Source organism: Hemibagrus wyckioides, linkage group LG11 (genome assembly GCF_019097595.1).
Source record: "Hemibagrus wyckioides isolate EC202008001 linkage group LG11, SWU_Hwy_1.0, whole genome shotgun sequence".
NCBI lineage: Eukaryota > Metazoa > Chordata > Actinopteri > Siluriformes > Bagridae > Hemibagrus > Hemibagrus wyckioides.
In genome coordinates this window covers 30713318-30731448 of record NC_080720.1, presented here as the reverse complement: position 1 = coordinate 30731448, position 18131 = coordinate 30713318, and the positions used below count along the sequence as shown (strand labels likewise).

Below are 18131 nucleotides of genomic sequence, written 5' to 3'. Positions count from 1 at the left end.
TTAAAATAGTAGATTTAAATGGTCTTGTAAATAAATAAACTTACAACACAAAGTTGATTTTAAAAATTTAATAACAATACAAATGACGTCAAATATCATTTACAATAATGTCAGTGTAAGTGATTATTATTTACAATAATGTCAGTGTAAGTGATTATTATTTACAATAATGTTAGTGAATAATGTAGTGAATTAGAATAAAGGTTTAATATTAATAAGAATAATAAGAATAAGAATTAAAAAATGTAATAATAATAACAGTAAGAATAAAAATAGAATGAAAAAAAAATTACAATAATAATAATAATAAAAAGAAGAAGAAGAATGATGGGGTTCATTAATATTTCCTCTTCTTCTTCTTCTTCTTCTTTCTCTTCTTCTTTCCATCTGTAAAAGTCCTCTTCAGGATTTCCTGAAAGAGAAATGCAGAAGTCAGAAATTAATTTTATTTCCTGTGTACACTGTGATGTGATGTAATGATCCATTTAGATATGAATCAATATCAGAAATTTTCATTAAAGATCCTCACCGGAATGACACCAGCTTCTCTTGCCTGCAGTAAGGCGTCCATTTTATCCACCTACAAACGTACATACATACACATGAGGACAGAGGGAGTAGTGGGTGGGGCTTTGTTTCCAAATGACTAAAGTTAATACATCATGTCAAAGATATTTACGAATCTGATATGAAACACTTGCTATGTAATCTATAATCTAATAATCTATCATACACTATCTTTAGCATGTAATATTAAGCATGCAGAATATTGGTATTGTTGTGTGTGTGTGCTTTTTGTTGTGTTTCGGACCTGAAGTGGAACCGGAACTCTGATTTCTGAGACAGCTGTCTCCACGGCTACCTCCACCTTGGGCTCCTTGGCCCTGCATGCCTCCACCTTGGGCTCCTCGGCCCCGCGCGCCTCCACCTTGGGCTCCTCGGCCTTGCAAACCTTCGCCTTGGGCTCCTCGGTCTTGGGCTCCTCGGCCTTGCGCACCTCCGCCTTGGGCTCCTCGGCCTTGCGCACCTCCGCCTTGGGCTCCTCGGCCCTGCGCACCTCCGCCTTGGGCTCCTCGGCCCTGCGCAACTCCGCCTTGGGCTCCTCGGCCCTGCGCACCTCCGCCTTGGGCTCCTCGGCCCTGCGCACCTCCGCCTTGGGCTCCTCGGCCCTGCGCACCTCCGCCTTGGGCTCCTCGGCCCTGCGCACCTCCGCCTTGGGCTCCTCGGCCCTGCGCACCTCCGCCTTGGGCTCCTCGGCCCTGCGCACCTCCGCCTTGGGCTCCTCGGCCCTGCGCACCTCAGCCTTGGGCTTCTCGGCCCTGCGCACCTCTGCCTTGGGCTCCTCGGCCTTGCGCACCTCTGCCTTGGGCTCCTCGGCCTTGCACACCTCCGCCTTGGGCTCCTCAGCCCTGTGCAACTCCGCCTTGGGCTCCTCGGCCTTGCACACCTCCGCCTTGGGCTCCTCGGCCCTGCGCACCTCCGCCTTGGGCTCCTCGGCCCTGCGCACCTCCGCCTTGGCCTCCCTGGCCCTGTGCACCTCCGCCTTGGGCTCCCCGGCCTTGCACACCTCCGCCTTGGGCTCCTCGGCCTTGGACACATCCGCCTTGGCCTCCCTGGCCCTGCGCACCTCTGCCTTGGGCTTCTCGGCCCTGCACACCTCTGCCTTGGGCTTCTCGGCCCTGCACACCTCTGCCGTGGCCTCCTTGGCCCTGCACACCTCCCACTTGGGCTCCTCGGCCATGCGCGCCTCCACCTTGGGCTCCTCGGCCATGCGCGCCTCCACCTTGGGCTCCTCGGCCCTGCGCGCCTCCAGCTTGCGCTCCTCCCAAGACCTGAAGTACTCGATGGTGCTATAACACAACAGAGAAGCTGCACTTAGAGTCTAAACCCTGCTGTTAGAAGTTATGTCCTCAGAGTTCAATAAATAAATCTTAAATGCAATTAGTTTAAACGGAATGTAAAAAAATCCTGACATTTGAACCCTGGCTGGTAAAAAGACACTAATTGACACGTGACTTACACTTGGCGGTCGTTCAGGAGTTTCCCGTTCAGCCGTTCGATGGCCAGCGCCGCCGCCTCCGCTGACTCGTACTGAATGTACCCGTAACGTTTTGATTCCACAACCTTCAGGAGAAACACAGTGTGTCAACACACAACAACACACTAATCACACAACACAGATATTCAGCTATTCATATATATATATTCATATATAACAGCGCAAAGCTCGAACCTTGCACGACACGATCCTCCCAAACACAGAGAAAGTGTCGAAGAGGGAGGTGCAGTCAATGGACCAATCAAGGTTCTTAATGAAAATGTTTCCTCCCTTGATGGGCTTGGCGGTGGGTTCCCAGTGAGACCACATGACGCGCATGGGTCTCCCCAGGAGCAGTTCAAAATTGAACATGTTGATGGCTCTCTCAGCTGAGGGAACAGAAATAAGCCATTCATTTTTAATTAAAGTCTATTATAGTCTATATATAACTCATCAAAATATCTTTTCATATCTTTTTAGTACCATTTAAAACATGACCATATCCATATAGTAAAACTAGAAAATACTACAGAAGTTACACATGTAGCCTTAAATCTGCTGCAAAAACAGGTAAGAAACAGTGTAGAAAAAAAGATAAGGTTTGTTTTACCGTCATCTCGATAGCGAAAGTTGACGTACGCATATCCGAGAGGAGAGCCGGTCTTCCTGTCCCTACAAATGTGGACAGACTGGACGTGTCCTGCAGGTCTAAATCTACTCGAAAGTATCACCTCAGATACTTCAGGGTGAAGATCTTTAACAAACAGTGCAGCCATTGTATAATAGAGTTAAAACTCTGTTGAAATAACTGCTAAATGATGTGAAATGCTGCTAAATGAAGTAAAATGCTGCTAAATGATGTAAAATGCTAAATGAAGTAAAATGCTGCTAAATGAAGTAAAATGCTGCTAAATGATGTGAAATGCTGCTAAATGAAGTAAAATGCTGCTAAATGAAGTAAAATGCTGCTAAATGATGTGAAATGCTGCTAAATGATGTAAAATGCTGCTAAATGATGTAAAATGCTGCTAAATGATGTAAAATCGCTATTAAATGCTGTAAATATCTGCTACACAAGGGGCACTGTTTCTCTGTCAATAGCTAAAGCTGGTCTGAGGATGGTTGCTATGTACGTCGTCAGGTGGTGCTCAGAACAGAATTCGGAATGTTTTGGTTTTTTTAACACATGGTCAGTCATATGACCTCATATGACCTCACATGACCTCACATGACCTCATGACATCATGTAGAACATTAAGCAGTTAATTTACAAACCCCAATAATGAATCCAATTGGCTTTTAAAAATCCAAAATGGCTTTTAATATTAATATAGAAACACTGTATAGGCCTGTACAGGAAAGAGGCTGAGCTGCAATTAATCCCCAAAAAACATTCACTGACTATATTTTCAATGCATAGATATTAACCTAACGTAAACACTACTCCTTGAAGCTGCATTTAAACTGCATTTTGGAAGGTCAAACTCGCGGGCACCATTGAAGGCCACTATATGGAGAAAAATTCTGAAATGTTTTCTTAAAAACATCATTTCTTTACGACTGAAGAAAGAAAGACATGAACATCTTGGATGACCAGGGGGTGAAGAAATTATCTGTAGATTTTTGTTCTGGAGGTGAACTTCTCCATTAAAGGATCTGCTGCTAACATCTTGGTGCCAGATACCACAGCACACCTTCAGGGATCTAGTAGAGTCCATGCCTCGACAGGTCAGGGCTGTTTTGGCAGCAAAAGGATGACCAAAACAATATTAGGCAGGTGGTCATAATGTTATGGCTAATTGGTGTCGAATTTTTAATTATTAATGAACATCTTTTTTTGTTGTTGTTGTTGAGTTGCATCCAATATTGTGGAACATCACTGAAGCAATTTATCCACATTATTCCAGTTATAAAGGATCATGATCTCACCAACCTCTTGATTTTTTGCTCTTTTAAAGTTTTAGACCAAAATGTAACGTATCCTGTTACAGAAAAAACACAAACAAACCTTATTAGAAAAGCACTAAAACTGGAGACTCCTTCCAAATATATTACACATTTCCTCATGAAAAGCTTCAACAGATCACCAGCCACACCCTTTTTTTAATGAATGAATCTGACCAATCAGAATTAAGTATTTAAAACCAAAACAGTGTAGTATGTTTTATCCTCCCCACATTACTATAGGATTCTGTAGCGCTGGAACAAAGCTGCACTGCACAGTTTACACAGACGGAAGGTTTCCAAAACACCGGATTCGCCCGAGGAGCACGTGAAGAAATTTTAAGATAATCTACGGTGTGATGAGATAAACATTATACTGGTTATTTTCTAGGTTTATAATGTAACTATAATGATACAGAAAGGGCTAGAAGTCTGTGTAGCATTATGGGGTATCTGCACCTTTGGATTGGGTCTAATAAAATACGCATCACACACACACACACACACACACACACTCATGGAACAGTCGATCATTTTATACCTATAAACTAAGTGTATCTAATAATCCAGCAGTTTAGTTTAAAACAAAACAAACAGGAAAACTTTGTGCTTCAGCTTCGACTTCCTTTATTGTCAATCACATGAACATTTTTTTCCTTTCTCTTTCTTTGAGATCTGTTGTTTATTAGCAGCAAACGCGCTTCTTCCTCTGACACGCTTCGCTTTTTTCACACACACACACACACACACACACAGTGAGAAACGCCAGCAGGTTTCTGCTGAGGTCTTCACACACTTTAAGGCTTTTTATTTAAATACCTGAGTGTCAGAGAGCTCGCTGTTCACAGCAGGTGCCTGAAGCTTTATGTTGAGATGTAGAAAAATATAAAGAAAGTGTCCATGCACAGTGATGTGTAGACGGTTTTACAGGTGAAGATGAAAAAAGCGTCACGCGAAGGCAGAGACGGCCCACTGTTTGACGTCGGTGGGGCATTGTGGGTATTTCTGCAAAGCCTCCATCACCTGTGTGTGGTCCAGCATGAGGCGCATGAGCTGGTACTCCCTCTGTGCTTTACACGCTCCACCGTCCACCGGCCGGATCAGCTCCAGCTGCAGCAAGTGCTCGAACGCCTACAGCATCATACACACACACACACACACACACAGTTAGACTGTATTATCTGTAATGATGCTATAATTATCACATCAGCTAAATCAGGGTCTCATACCCACCACATAAAGAGCTGCTGAACTGCACAGCTGTGTGTGTGTTTGTGTGTGTGTGTTTTCTCTGCTCTAACACACCTGATTCAAACTGATAATTAACTGATCAGCTGAGCCACGTGCGCTGATCAGTTAATTATCAGCAGCAACAAATAAATGACATTGTCCCCTATTCAGGGCTGACCACATTTTATAAACCCGTACTATGACATCCTTCAGTTTTTGTGTCACGGGTAAAGAAAATAATTGCTCAGTTCGATTCTGTGTATAATGACCCACAGGCATTGGGCAGTGATTATATACAGTGAGGGAAAATATTATTTGATCCCCTGCTGATTTTGTACGTTTGCCCACTGACAAAGAAATGATCAGTCTGTAATTTTAATGGTAGGTGTATTTGAACAGTGAGAGGCAGAATAACAACAAAAAAATCCAGAAAAATGCATTTCAGAAAAGTTATACATTGATTTGCATTTTAATGAGTGAAATAAGTATTTGATCCCCTATCAATCAGAAAGATTTCTGGCTCCCAGGTGTCTTTTATACATACTTTTATACAGGTAACGAGCTGAGATTACAGTAGGAGCACTCTCAATGATCATGAGAACGGCGAGGAATCAGCCCAGAATTACACTGGAGGATTTTGTCAATGATCTCAAGGCAGCTGGGACCATAGTCACCAAGAAAACAATTGGTAACACACTACGCCGTGAAAGACTGAAATCCAATAGCGCCCGCAAGGTCCCCATGCTAAAGAAAGCACATGTACAGGCTCATCTGAAGTTTGCCAGTGAACATCTGAATGATTCAGAGGAGAACTGGGTGAAAGTGTTGTGGTCAAATGAGACCAAAATCCAGCTCTTTGGCATCAACTCAACTCGCCGTGTTTGGAGGAGGAGGAATGCTGCCTATGACCCCAAGTACACCATCCCCAGGTGACAGGACAACTGCACTGCATCAAAGGGACGATGGACGGGGCCATGTACCGTTAAATCTTGGATGAGAACCTCCTTCCCTCAGCCAGGGCATTGAAATTGGGTCGTGGATGGATATTCCAGCCTGACAATGACCCAAAACACACGGCCAAGGCAACAAAGGAGTGGTTCAAAAAGAAGCACATTAAGGTCCTGTAGTGGCCTAGCCAGACTCCAGACCTTAATCCCATAGAAAATCTGTGGAGGGAGCTGAAGGGTCAGCCACAAAACCTTAATGACTTGGAGAGGATCTGCAAAGAGGAGTGGGCCCAAATTCCTTGAGATGTGAGATGTGTGCAAACCTGGTGGCCAACTACAAGAAATGTCTGACGTCTGTGATTGCGAACAAGGGTTTGCCACCAAGTACTAAGTCATGTTTTGCAAAGGGGTCAAATACTTATATCACTCAATAAACTCAAATCAATGTATAACTTTTCTGAAATGTGTTTTTCTGGATTTTTTTGTTGTTATTCTGTCTCTCACTGTTCAGATAAACCTACCATTAAAATTACAGACAGATCTTTTCTTTGTCAGTGGGCAAACATACATAATCAGCAGGGAATCAAATAATTTTTTCCCTCACTGTATATAATCACTGCCCAGTGCCTGTGGGTCATTATACACAGAATCGAACTGAGCAATTATTTTCTTGTATAAAAAGCATCCACCATGTGTAGATACCAGCTAAAAAACACCCCTTTTTATTATTGTATGCACAGTATCTCACAAAACTGAGTACACCCCTCACATTTTTGTAAATATTTTATATTATCTTTTCATGTGACAACACTGAAGAAATGCCACTCTGCTACAATGTAAAGTAGTGAGTGTACAGCCTGTATAACAGTGTAAATTTGCTGTCCCCTCAAAATAACTCAACACACAGCCATTAATGTCTAAACCGTTGGCAACAAAAGTGAGTACACCCCTAAGTGGAAATGTACAAATTGGGCTCCAAGTATCAATATTTTGTGTGGCCACCATTATTTTCCAGCACTGCCTTAACCCTCTTGGGCATGGAGTTCACCAGAGCTTCACAGGTTGCCACTGGAATCCTCTTCCACTCCTCCATGATGACATGACAGAGCTGGTGGATGTTAGACACCTTGCGCTCCCCCACCTTAGGGTTTAGGTCTGGAGACATGCTTGGCCAGTCCATCACCTTTACCCTCAGCTTCTTTAGCAAGGCAGTGGTCGTCTTGGAGGTGTGTTTGGGGTCGTTATCATGTCGGAATACTGCCCTGAGGCCCAGTCTCCAAAGAGAGGGGATCATGCTCTGCTTCAGTATGTCACAGAACATGTTGGCATTCATGGTTCCCTCAATGAACTGTAGCTCCCCAGTGCTGGCAGCACTCATGCAGGCCCAGACCATGACACTCCCACCACCATGCTTGACTGTAGTCTTTGTACTCCTCACCTGGTTGCCGCCACACACGCTTGACACCATCAGAACCAAATAAGTTTATCTTGTTCTTATCAGACCACAGGACATGGTTCTGGCCATGTCCTTAGTCTGCTTATCTTCAGCAAACTGTATGTGGGCTTTCTTGTGCATCATCTTTAGTAGAGGCTTCCTTCTGGGAAGACAGCCATGCAGACCAATTTGATGCAGTGTGCGGCGTATGGTCTGAGCACTGACAGGCTGACCCCCCACCCCTTCAACCTCTGCAGCAACTCAGAGAGTTCTTTGCCAGGGGGTGCCATGTTGAACTTCCAGTGACCAGTATGAGAAAGTGTGAGAGCTATAACACCAAATTTAACACACCTGCTCCCCATTCACACCTGAGACCTTCTAACACTAACGAGTCACATGACACCGGGGAGGGTAAATGGCTAATTGGGCCCAATTTGGACATTTCCACTTAAGGCCTGGTCACACTACAAGACTTTAACCGTCGGCAGATTGCTTTGCTGTTCAGACTACATGACTTCACTGTATTTTTGTCCTTGTGGTGTTCACACTACGCGACGCTTCGTAAATGATCCACAAAAGGGGGTCGCACACCACAGGATCTGACAACAACTCTTGTCACCCAAGGCCTCAACGCCATCCCCAAACCATGTTTTGTCACGAAAACACACGCGAGAGGTGGATTCGGAAATGACGTGAGACTTTCGGTAGAGGTTTGTTTTGAAAATGGACGTCGGCAAGAGTCTCGCTCTAGATAAATGTTAATTTATTAAAATTAATGTTGTGTCCACACTATTTTTGAAGCCATATTGCTGCTGCTGCTTTTCTTCTGGTGACCTCAACTCTGTTGACTTGCTCTCTCATTGGCAGGAGGTCGTAGCTACAATTGACACCACGTGATGTCGAGTCGGCCGACCGTCCCAGATATTTAACATGCCAGATATCTGGATTTTGTCTGCGAGGCGTCAGCGACGCATCAGCGAGCCTCTTTGATGCGTCGTTGAGTAGTTCACACAAAGATTGCCGAGCGCTGATCACCCGCTGATTTTCCCACGATCACAGCCCGATCTGTCGGCGAGCTTAAAGCGGGCTTAAAATCCTGTAGTGTGAACTAGGCTTTAGGGGTGTACTCACTTTTGTTGCCAACGGTTTAGACATTAATGGCTGTGTGTTGAGTTATTTTGAGGGGACAGCATATTTACACTGTTATACAGGCTGTACACTCGCTACTTTACATTGGAGCAGAGTGGCATTTCTTCAGTGTTGTCACATGAAAAGATATAATAAAATATTTACAAAAATGTGAGGGGTGTACTCACTTTTGTGAGATACTGTATGTTATATTTCTATAATGTATATTTTTAGCCTTTATATATTTAACTCTAATTGGTCATGCTTGATCAAATCATGGTCGTCATAGTTATGCTCAGAGTTGTCCACTAGAGGGCAGCAGAGATTTTGTTTCTCCCACCATATAGCGGTGTATCTGAATAAAATTAGAATATCATCGAAAAGTTGACTTATTTCAGTAATTCAATTCAACAAGTGAAACTATTTATTATATAGATTCATTACACACAGACTGATATATTTTTGATATATTTTAAGTGTTTATTTTTTTTGCAGCTAATGAAAACCTAAAATTCAGTATCTCAGAAAACTAGAACATTACACCAATAAAAAAAAAATAACAAAAAAAAAAATAATTTTCAACGCAGAAATGTTGGACTACTAAAAAAGTGTGAACATGTACAGCACTCAATACTTGGTCGGAGTTCCCTTTGCATGAATTACTGCAGCAATGCGGCGTGGCATGGAGACGGTCAGTCTGTGGCACTGCTGAGGTGTTATGGAAGCCCAGGTTGCTCTGATAGCGTCCTTCAGCTCTTCTGCGTTGTTGGGTCTGGTGTCTCGCATCGTCCTCTTCACAGTACCCCATTGATTCTCTATGGGATTTAGGTAGGGCTTTCAAGGGGTTTGCTGGCCAATCAAGCACATGGTCACACCATGGTCCTTAAACCAGGTATTAGTACTTTTGGCAGTGTGGGCAGGTGCCAAGTCCTTCTGGAAAATGAAATCAGCATCTCCATAAAGCTGGTCAGCAGAGGGAAGCATGAAGTGCTCTAAAACTTCCTGGTAGACGACTGTGGACCTGATAAAACACAGTGGACCAACACCAGCAGATGACACGGCTCTCCAAACCACCACTGACTGCAAACTTTACACTGGACCTCAAGCAACTTTGGATTTTTTGCCTCTCTTCTCTTCCTCCAGACTCTGGGACCTTGATTTCCAAATGAAATGGAAAATTTACTTTCATCTGAAAAGAGGACTTTGGCCCACTGAGCAACAGTCCAGTCCTTTTTGTCCTTAGCCCAGGTAAGACACCTCTGGCGTCGTCTCTGGTTCAGGAGTGGCTCGACACAAGGAATGTGACCAACTCCAGCTGCAGTCCACTCCTTGTGAATCTCCCCCAGATTCTTGAAGGGGCTTCATTTCACAATCCTCTCAAGGCTGCGGTCATCCCTGTTGTTTCTGCACCTTTTTCTATCACACTTTCTTTCCATTTAACTTTTCATTAACGTGCTTGGATACAGCACTCTGAACATCCAGCTTCTTCAGCAATGACCTTTTGTGTCTTATCCTCCATGTGCAGGGTGTCAATGACCGTCTTCTGGACGTCTGTCAGGGCAGCAGTCTTCCCCATGATTGTGTAGCCTACTGGACCAGACTGAGAGACCATTTAAAGGCTCAGGAAACCTTTGTAGGTATTTTGAGTTAATTAGCTGATTAGAGTGTGATGCCATGAGTCTCCAATATTGAACTTTTTCACAATATTTAAATTTTCTGAGATACTGAATTTTGGGTTTTCATTAGCTATAAGCCATAATCATCAAAATTAAAATAAACACCTGAGATATATCAGTCTGTGTGTAATGGATCTATATAATATATGAGTTTCACTTGTTGAACTGAATTACTGAAATAAATCTATATATATAAAATGTATATTTTTATTTTACTCTAATTGGACACGCTTGGTCAAATCATGCTTGTCATGGTTATGTTCAGAGTTGTCCACTAGAGGGCAGCAGAGATTCCCCCCACCATATAAGGCTGCGCAGGGTGCATAAAAATAAAAAAATTAAATATGTATAAAAAATATATATTAAATTTTAACAAGTAATATATATATTTAAATATTTATTATATGTAAAGTATAAAAGTATAAAAAATTATTATATTTATTTATTATTATTAATTATTATTATTTCATATAGATACATTATATACATTACATTTTTTGTTTTTTTCATACACCCTGTGCAGCAAATTTTTTGTGCATCTCAGACAGAAAATATATAAAGATATAACCGGCATTAAACAGAGAGGTGGAAGTCAGATGATCTATCTTCTAATCCAGAGGATTTTCTATAACTGCTGATTTGACTATATTGTTGGCTGAAATATTTATTTTAACATTTATGGGCGGAGTCTCCAGTGTCAGTGCTTTGTATAACAGCCAGGGGGTAAATAATTTCATGACCAGGTGAGTGAGAGAGTGTTTATAGCTGCTATAATGTCAGGGATAACAGGAAGTAATGTGTTTTGCGGTTGTCCCACAACGTTTACTGTAACTGAAAACTGATTTGAAGAAGTTCTTTAACATATACGTATGGTATAATACTAAAAGATTCTATAAACATTAGAGAAATTGCTGTGGTGTAAGAAGAATAAAACACTATGGGACACGCTGTTACAGGGAAATCATTTCAGCTAAATAAAAACGGCTCATCTCTCATCCCTGGTTACGAGTCTGGTTATCATCGGTGTTAATAAGGGGCAGGGAATGTAACGGGAAAAGCACTGGATCATCATTTATCCGTCCAGTCGTCCTCAGGAAAAACTGTCTAGATCAGCGATGTCCGATCTTATCCGCAAAGGGTCCGGGTTTTCGTCCTAATCAAGCAGGAGCCACGTCTGATTCCACCTGTGCTGTCCAGACTCAGGTGTGGCTTCGACTCGGTTGGAATAAAAACCTGCACCAACACCGGGGCTTTGCGGATAAGATCGGGACTCCCCTGGTGTAGACGTTTACTGATATAATTCCAGAGTCTTACCTTAAACACCACCGGCTTCTCGAAGTTATGGATGGAGTGCGACTTCCTCTGAAGAAATTTCTTAAACTCTGAGGACACAAAAATAGTACCAGGTATACACACAGTTTAAAGAGAATAATAATGAATACAAGGAGCTGTGGTGAATTCTCAATTTCAGATGCTTATTATTTTTGCATTAGCTCCTCTTCCTCGCTTCTTCCTCTGATGAAAGACGACGGCAGGAGGAAAGCGTGACGCTTCGCTGAGCCACGACGACTCGTTCGGTCCTCGCTTCCTCCAACCGTCATCTGTTAATGTGACCTCGCTTACAGATGAGGTTCACACACACACACACACACACACACACACACTCTCTCTGAATAAACATCTCTGTAAACCTCACTGTAGGTGAACACTGATGTGAAGATATTTTCATATCCACATTTGATCTGATTGCTGTGTTTGAGCTCATTAAGTATTATTTTTTCCGTATTTCTGCCTCGTGTTCTCGTATCAGAGGAAGGTGGAAGGTTACCGTTGTGAACCATCTGGAAGTTAAAGGGCTCTCCTTCGTAGATATCGTTCAAATGCTTCATGGCGATAATCAAACACAACTCCAGGATGGACAGACCTGAGTGAAGAAAATGCAAGGTTTTATTTTTATTTAATTATAATCCTTTGTTAAATAATGTACTGCTGTGACTAAACCTAAAGCCGTTAAAGCTTTCCCAAACATCTGAGAGGCACGGGTTATATTCCATTTTGTAGGAGATCTGGTTAGCTGTTTGTTCCACCCGCAGGTTGTGTATTTATTTTTGAACGTTTGTTTGGACTCGTTTGTGTGCTCGATTCTCTCACCGTGAAGGATGTTGCTTTTCGAGTCTGCTGAGCTCATTCGACTGGCCTCCAGGACGTCTACAGCTCTGAGGGTCGGGTCTGAGACTGAAACACGGCTCACTGCCAGCAACTGAGACAGACAGACAGACAGACACACACACACACACGCACGCACACACAGAATCAGAACCTGCTGCCATAAGAAATTAGGAAATAAATAGATACAACACATTGGTGCTTGTGTTGTTTTTTGAGTAGCTCTTCTCACCAGCAGTGTGTGTAGTGAACGGAAATCTTTACAGGAGTTGTAATGTTTCTGTAAAATCTCATCCACTGACTTGTCCTCACACAGTTTCTGAGAGAGAGAGAGAGAGAGAGAGAGAGAGAGAGACAGAGAGACAGAGAGAGAGAGACAGACAGAGAGAAAGACAAACATACAGACAGAGAGAGAGAGAGCGAGCGATAGAGAGAGCGATAGAGAGAAACAGAGTCAGGAACTCAGTTTTACTTAAACATCCACAAGCCATCAGCAGTGATCAATATGCTCTGAAAAAAAATGCTAAAAAATAAATAAATAAATAAAAATAAATCACTTAAAGGATTTAGAGCCGTTTCAACGAGATCCAACGTGAGGAAAGTCGATACTGCACAGTTCCATTTTAATTTAAATAAATAAATAACATCTGCTTTAATATTAGAACTGAAAGACCACACCTCCTTCACAGTACACTAGTCAAAAATAAATAAATAAATACGTGATCAAACCGCTGAGTCATTTTTATCATTTACTTGATCACTTTTTTTAAAAATATTTTTTCAGTAGTTTTTCATATCGAATCTCATCATTCTGCACCTCTTTGTTCCTCTCCCGCGATAACAAGGGGGCGTGTCTTAAACTCCTGCACGCTGCACGGTATCGGGATAATCGCTGTGCTCAACTATAATCTTTGTGTTATTGCCAAGAGTCATAATTACAATTAGATCATTATAATAACTCCCTCATCATCATCATCAGAGGTGAGGAAGACGGGGAGAGAGAACACGTGGTATGTACAATCGAGGAAAACACGTGAGCTTCCTCCAGCAGTGTGTATGTTCACATGTGAGCAGTGTAACACTTCATTCAGGTTCGTGATGTGGTGCATCGTACCGAGACGCCGAGGTTCCACTCCTGAGAGAACTTGCTGTCGGGGAAGTCGTCCTGCAGCGTGAGCTCGAACCGAAAGGCGTCTCGATACTGACGGAAAGTCAGAGAACTCAACAGGTGAATCTGTCTGTGGGAAAAACGAGACTTCACACGCTTTTCCAAGAGCTCAAGAACGTCCTGGAATAAACAAACAGGAAAAAAATACACAGATTTATGAACATGCTGGGGTTTTTCCTCAGAAGGTGACAGGTATATAAAGTGTGTGTGTGTGTGGGTGTGTGTGTACATACTAGTCTGCAGGTGAGTCCCACCACAGCTACAGGAGCCTGAGCAGACTGAGAAACATCCAGCAGGTTGTACAGGAGCGTCTGGTTCTTATGATGAGCAAACAGATCAAACTCTTCCAGGATGAAGAACACCGGCCGACTGCTGCTTTTATCACCTGCAGACAGACGGGGAGGCAGGAAGGCAGACAGGCAGGAAAAAAGAAAGAAAGGAAGACAGGCAGGAAGACAGGGAAACAGGTAATGGCAGACAGACAGGCAGGAAGCCAGGCAGGAAGCCAGGCAGACAGACAGGCAGGCAGGTTGGCAGGCAAACAGGTAGGTGGGCAGGCAGAAAGGAAGACAGCCAGGAAGGTAGACAGGTAGGTAGGCAGACAGACAGACAGGTGCACAGACAGACAGGCAGGCAGGCAGACAGACAGACAGGGTTATCAGTTACAGTAATTTCACTCCCAAGTTTCTCTCACATTCACTTCTTTGGAATCATGTGATGTTGCCGCTCCTGTAACGTCCCAGCTGTATACACGACTCACCTGGGATTTACATCTGATTAAAAAAAATCAGACTGCGGCCAGGAACGACTGGGATATTTTTGAGAAACTCTTATGTTTATTGTGTCTGTGTGTTTCTGTTGGTTTGTTTATAGTAGTTACAGAAGATCTAGTAAAACGTATCAGCATTTTTATTTTGCATCAGCCAGGCATGTAGCAAGTTACCTAAACACCTAAACACTGAGTTAGTGTCAGAGAACCACATCTCAGCATCATAGTAAAGATTTCTGGTAACATACCACTTAGTTTCTGCTACTAATGAGAGCTACTCATCCCTCTCTCATGTTGACACGATAAGCAAGTGAACATGACGTGAGCAAAACTGCTGCAAAGAAAAACAGAGCCATCGAACAACTGACCCTTCTTCAGAGCGTCCAGGAGAAAGACCAGATTTTCTGCGAAGCTTCCCTACAAAACAAAGCCCACCATCATCATCATTTCCCGCCACTGAATAACACACATCACGGAGAATTCCAGGAATACTCGAACACACTCACAAACACTTTGTCTCCTACGACGTTCTCCAGTTGAAGCTGGCGTGTGATCTCTCTCAGAGCGATCCGGTCGTCTGTCTGCAGCAGACCTGCACGAGACACGCGGTGATGAACAGAGCCATGACTTAAACCAGCAGCCTCTTTTAAACACACGCTGTTTTACACAACACTCACCGCTCAGGTGAACCTGCAGGACGTTCGTCTTCACCTCCTGCAAGTCCAGCAGCTCTCTGAGAGCACATTGTAGCAGCTACACACGCGCGCACACACACACACACACAACAACAGCTTAGTGTAAAGTACATGTGTGTATACTAACCTTATAGAAGTAGCACACAGACATCCTCGTACCATGGTTTTACCAGATCCACGTGGACCAATGATAAGCACGGAGTTACTCTCGCCATGAACCGCTGTCCTCCTTAACAGCTCCAACAGGTGCCTAACACACACGCACGCACGCACACACAATACATCATACACCTTTACAAAATATGGGTCTTAGCAGAAACCTCATATAAAGAGTGCATTCTGTTCTAAAAACCCACTTGTACTGCGATTCCAAGCCTACAGGTTTATCTGGAAGCTTCTGGTGACAGAACCGCTCCCTCAGCACTCTCTGGACCTTCAGACATCAGAAGAACAAGTAAAGATTAGTATGCAGAGTGCAGACGACAGCAGATAGTACGTTAAAATGGATGTTTTACAGCATACTACATATTTATTAAATTATCCTTTATTTATAACTGTAGAAGAAATTTATATATGTTGCATGAAAAAAAAAAAGTTTTTCATTTGATTTTATTCCACTAGAACGCTTCTTTGATTATTTCCCTTCATGTTATAACACCTTCCTCCGTCTCATCGACTACGTTACATGTACTGCCTTCAAATCCATAACATTAAACTTCTCCATGTTCCACATGGGAAGTGAACAAACTGTGAGATGAAGCAGGCTTATGTTTTTCACCGATGAGCCGAAACTTATTCATCAGACTCAATCCATCGCTGATTGAAAACAAATAAATCAATCAAACAACTGAAAAGCGAAAGCTTTTCTTATTCCCATTACTTATACCATCTCGTTTCTTTAACATTATTATCCACAGTATGCAAAAAATATTTACTTTTACACTACCCGTCAAAAGTTTGGACACACCTTTTAATTCAGTGTTTTTTGTTTAGGGATTTATTTTCTACATTCTAGAACAATACTGGAGATTTCAAAACTATGAAATAACACACATGGACTTCAGTAATCCATATGTAATGACAAAAAACAACAGTCAGTTGTTATTTTAAGACACGAAGGTCAGGTGTTCTGGAATAGTTCTTGCAAGAACAGTATTGTCAAGTGCATTTGCAAAATCCATCAAGCACCATGATGAAACTGGCTCACATGAAGACCATCCCAGTAAAGCAAGACCAAAACTTACCTCTGCTGCAGAGGAGAAGTTCATTTAGAGTGACCAGCCTCAGAAATCACCAATTAACAGCATCTCAGATTAGAGCCGTTATGAAGGCTTTACAGAGCATCAGTAGCAGACGTATCTCAGTATCAACTGTTCAAACGACATTATTGTGTATTTCGGCCGCCTTCAGCATTGTTTTACAATGTAGAAAGAAATAAACATCAGGAAAGACCATGGAATTAGAAGGTGTGTCCAAACTTTTGACTGGGAGTGTATTTCACATCTTATATTGTTATGGACCAGCGGTAGGATCCTGCACTCATTGCCATGGCCCAGGTTCGATAGATGCAACCCACTCACTCACTAAAGAGTTAACTCTCAGTGCCGGTCCCAAGCCTGGACAAAATGGGAGGGTTTGCCTTAGGAAGGGCATCCTGACATAAAACCTGTGCCAAATGGAAATATGAGGACCAAATGATCCGCTGTGGTGACCACGAAAAAATACAGGGAGCAGCCGAAAGAACAACAACAACAACATTGTTATTTTCATCTTTCGGTCATCAATATTATGTTTTCTAACTTGTATATTATATATAGAAATTTCTGTGAAGCTGCTGCATGTGGTATGTGATTTAAAGCATGATACAGACTAAATCATCAACTTTTGTCAGTTCCTTCTTTATTACAAGTAAAATAATGGTTGTTTATGATACTAGAGATCATCATCAGGTTTTGAGATGATACCTTTTCATTGCCACCCGTCATTGTCGCTTTTCTCACACTCTTTTTAACCATTTTTGGATGATTCACAGATTAAAGTGGTGGTGGTGTTTTTTTTAGATCCCCAGCAATTGAAAAGGCACTTTGCTATGTGCGCGCGCACGTCTCACCGGCACGTGCATCTTGTACTGGTATGTTGTCAACAAATAAAGCCGCACTAACCTGCGACACGCATTCTCCCACAGCCATGTGCTTTTCCCTGGACTTCCGCTTGCTCATGATGCTGCAAGACACAATAAAGATATCAAACGATGTGGGAAAAAGAATGAAAAATGACATGACATTTGTGTTGATTAGTTTCCCATCGCATCATTGCGCACGCGACCCAGTGCTGCGTGCTGAGCTAGCTGTGCTTAGCTAACCACAAATCATCTTAAAATAAACGGAAAATATGCACTTACTGGTTGGCTTACAGGAATTTTTTAAACAGAAACTAAACGTCCCAGTGGTGAAGTTTATAAACAGAAACGCTCCCGGTGAAGGAAAAAACTCGCAGCCATAAATGCTACCGGAAAACAGAGTCGCGTCATAAGCATGCACTTCCGGTTTGAGCAGCGTCGGTGACTGGGACTGAGAGGAGGTCATCAAAAGTACAAGCTGGAGTAAAACATATGAGAGACACGTTTTATAGACTTTTTTTAGCTTTAATATCACTGTTTAATAGTTATACTCGAACATAATATACTATATGTTTTTTTGAATGCATTTTTTTTAAATTACGATGTATTTTTGTCAGTGACGCCATCAGTTGTAATAACCTATTTTTTTTACTAACAAACTTTTCAAATATTAGTCTTTCCTTAATGTTATAAACACTAAAACGATAGTATATCGAGAAAACAATGCAATATATACTTGTTGAGATAACAAATTAAATTGGTTGGAGTTAAATAAGTTGGAGTTTATTGGAGTTTATTCATCTCTAAGAAGGAGTA

At 42.4% G+C, this 18131-nt stretch overlaps 2 protein-coding genes across 2 annotated transcripts; both read right to left on the bottom strand.

The window, feature by feature from the left end:
• Positions 1-402: 402 nt before the first annotated feature.
• On the bottom strand, positions 403-4591 carry LOC131361756 (polyadenylate-binding protein 1-like). Its single transcript, XM_058403285.1, has 6 exons — positions 2649-4591; positions 2234-2427; positions 2021-2124; positions 1233-1850; positions 530-580; positions 403-412 (listed from the first exon to the last, which is right to left on the bottom strand). Exons 1-6 carry the CDS (start codon positions 2812-2814, stop codon positions 403-405), a joined length of 1143 nt encoding a protein of 380 aa, XP_058259268.1. The 5' UTR covers positions 2815-4591.
• A 187-nt stretch (positions 4592-4778) lies between these two features.
• On the bottom strand, positions 4779-17755 carry orc4 (origin recognition complex, subunit 4). The gene is made up of 14 exons (XM_058402544.1): positions 17598-17755; positions 17359-17419; positions 15553-15629; positions 15356-15446; positions 15179-15254; positions 15008-15093; positions 14870-14918; positions 13966-14117; positions 13679-13852; positions 12797-12883; positions 12550-12658; positions 12227-12322; positions 11713-11780; positions 4779-5113 (listed from the first exon to the last, which is right to left on the bottom strand). Exons 2-14 carry the CDS (start codon positions 17413-17415, stop codon positions 4931-4933), a joined length of 1305 nt encoding a protein of 434 aa, XP_058258527.1. The 5' UTR covers positions 17416-17419; positions 17598-17755; the 3' UTR covers positions 4779-4930.
• Positions 17756-18131: the final 376 nt, after the last annotated feature.

Coding starts and splice junctions, on each gene's coding strand:
- LOC131361756 (XM_058403285.1), bottom strand. CDS start 2,814: ATGGCTGCACTGTTTGTTAAAGATCTTCACCCTGAAGTATCTGAGGTG. Junction 1,851..2,020: donor CTCCTGAACGACCGCCAAGT/GTAAGTCACGTG, acceptor GTTGTGTTATAG/CACCATCGAGTACTTCAGGT. Junction 581..1,232: donor GAGCCCAAGGCGGAGGTGCG/CAGGGCCGAGGA, acceptor GTACGTTTGTAG/GTGGATAAAATGGACGCCTT.
- orc4 (XM_058402544.1), bottom strand. CDS start 17,415: ATGAGCAAGCGGAAGTCCAGGGAAAAGCACATGGCTGTGGGAGAATGC. Junction 12,659..12,796: donor GTTCACTACACACACTGCTG/GTGAGAAGAGCT, acceptor TGTCTGTCTCAG/TTGCTGGCAGTGAGCCGTGT. Junction 12,323..12,549: donor GAAAAGCAACATCCTTCACG/GTGAGAGAATCG, acceptor TTCTTCACTCAG/GTCTGTCCATCCTGGAGTTG.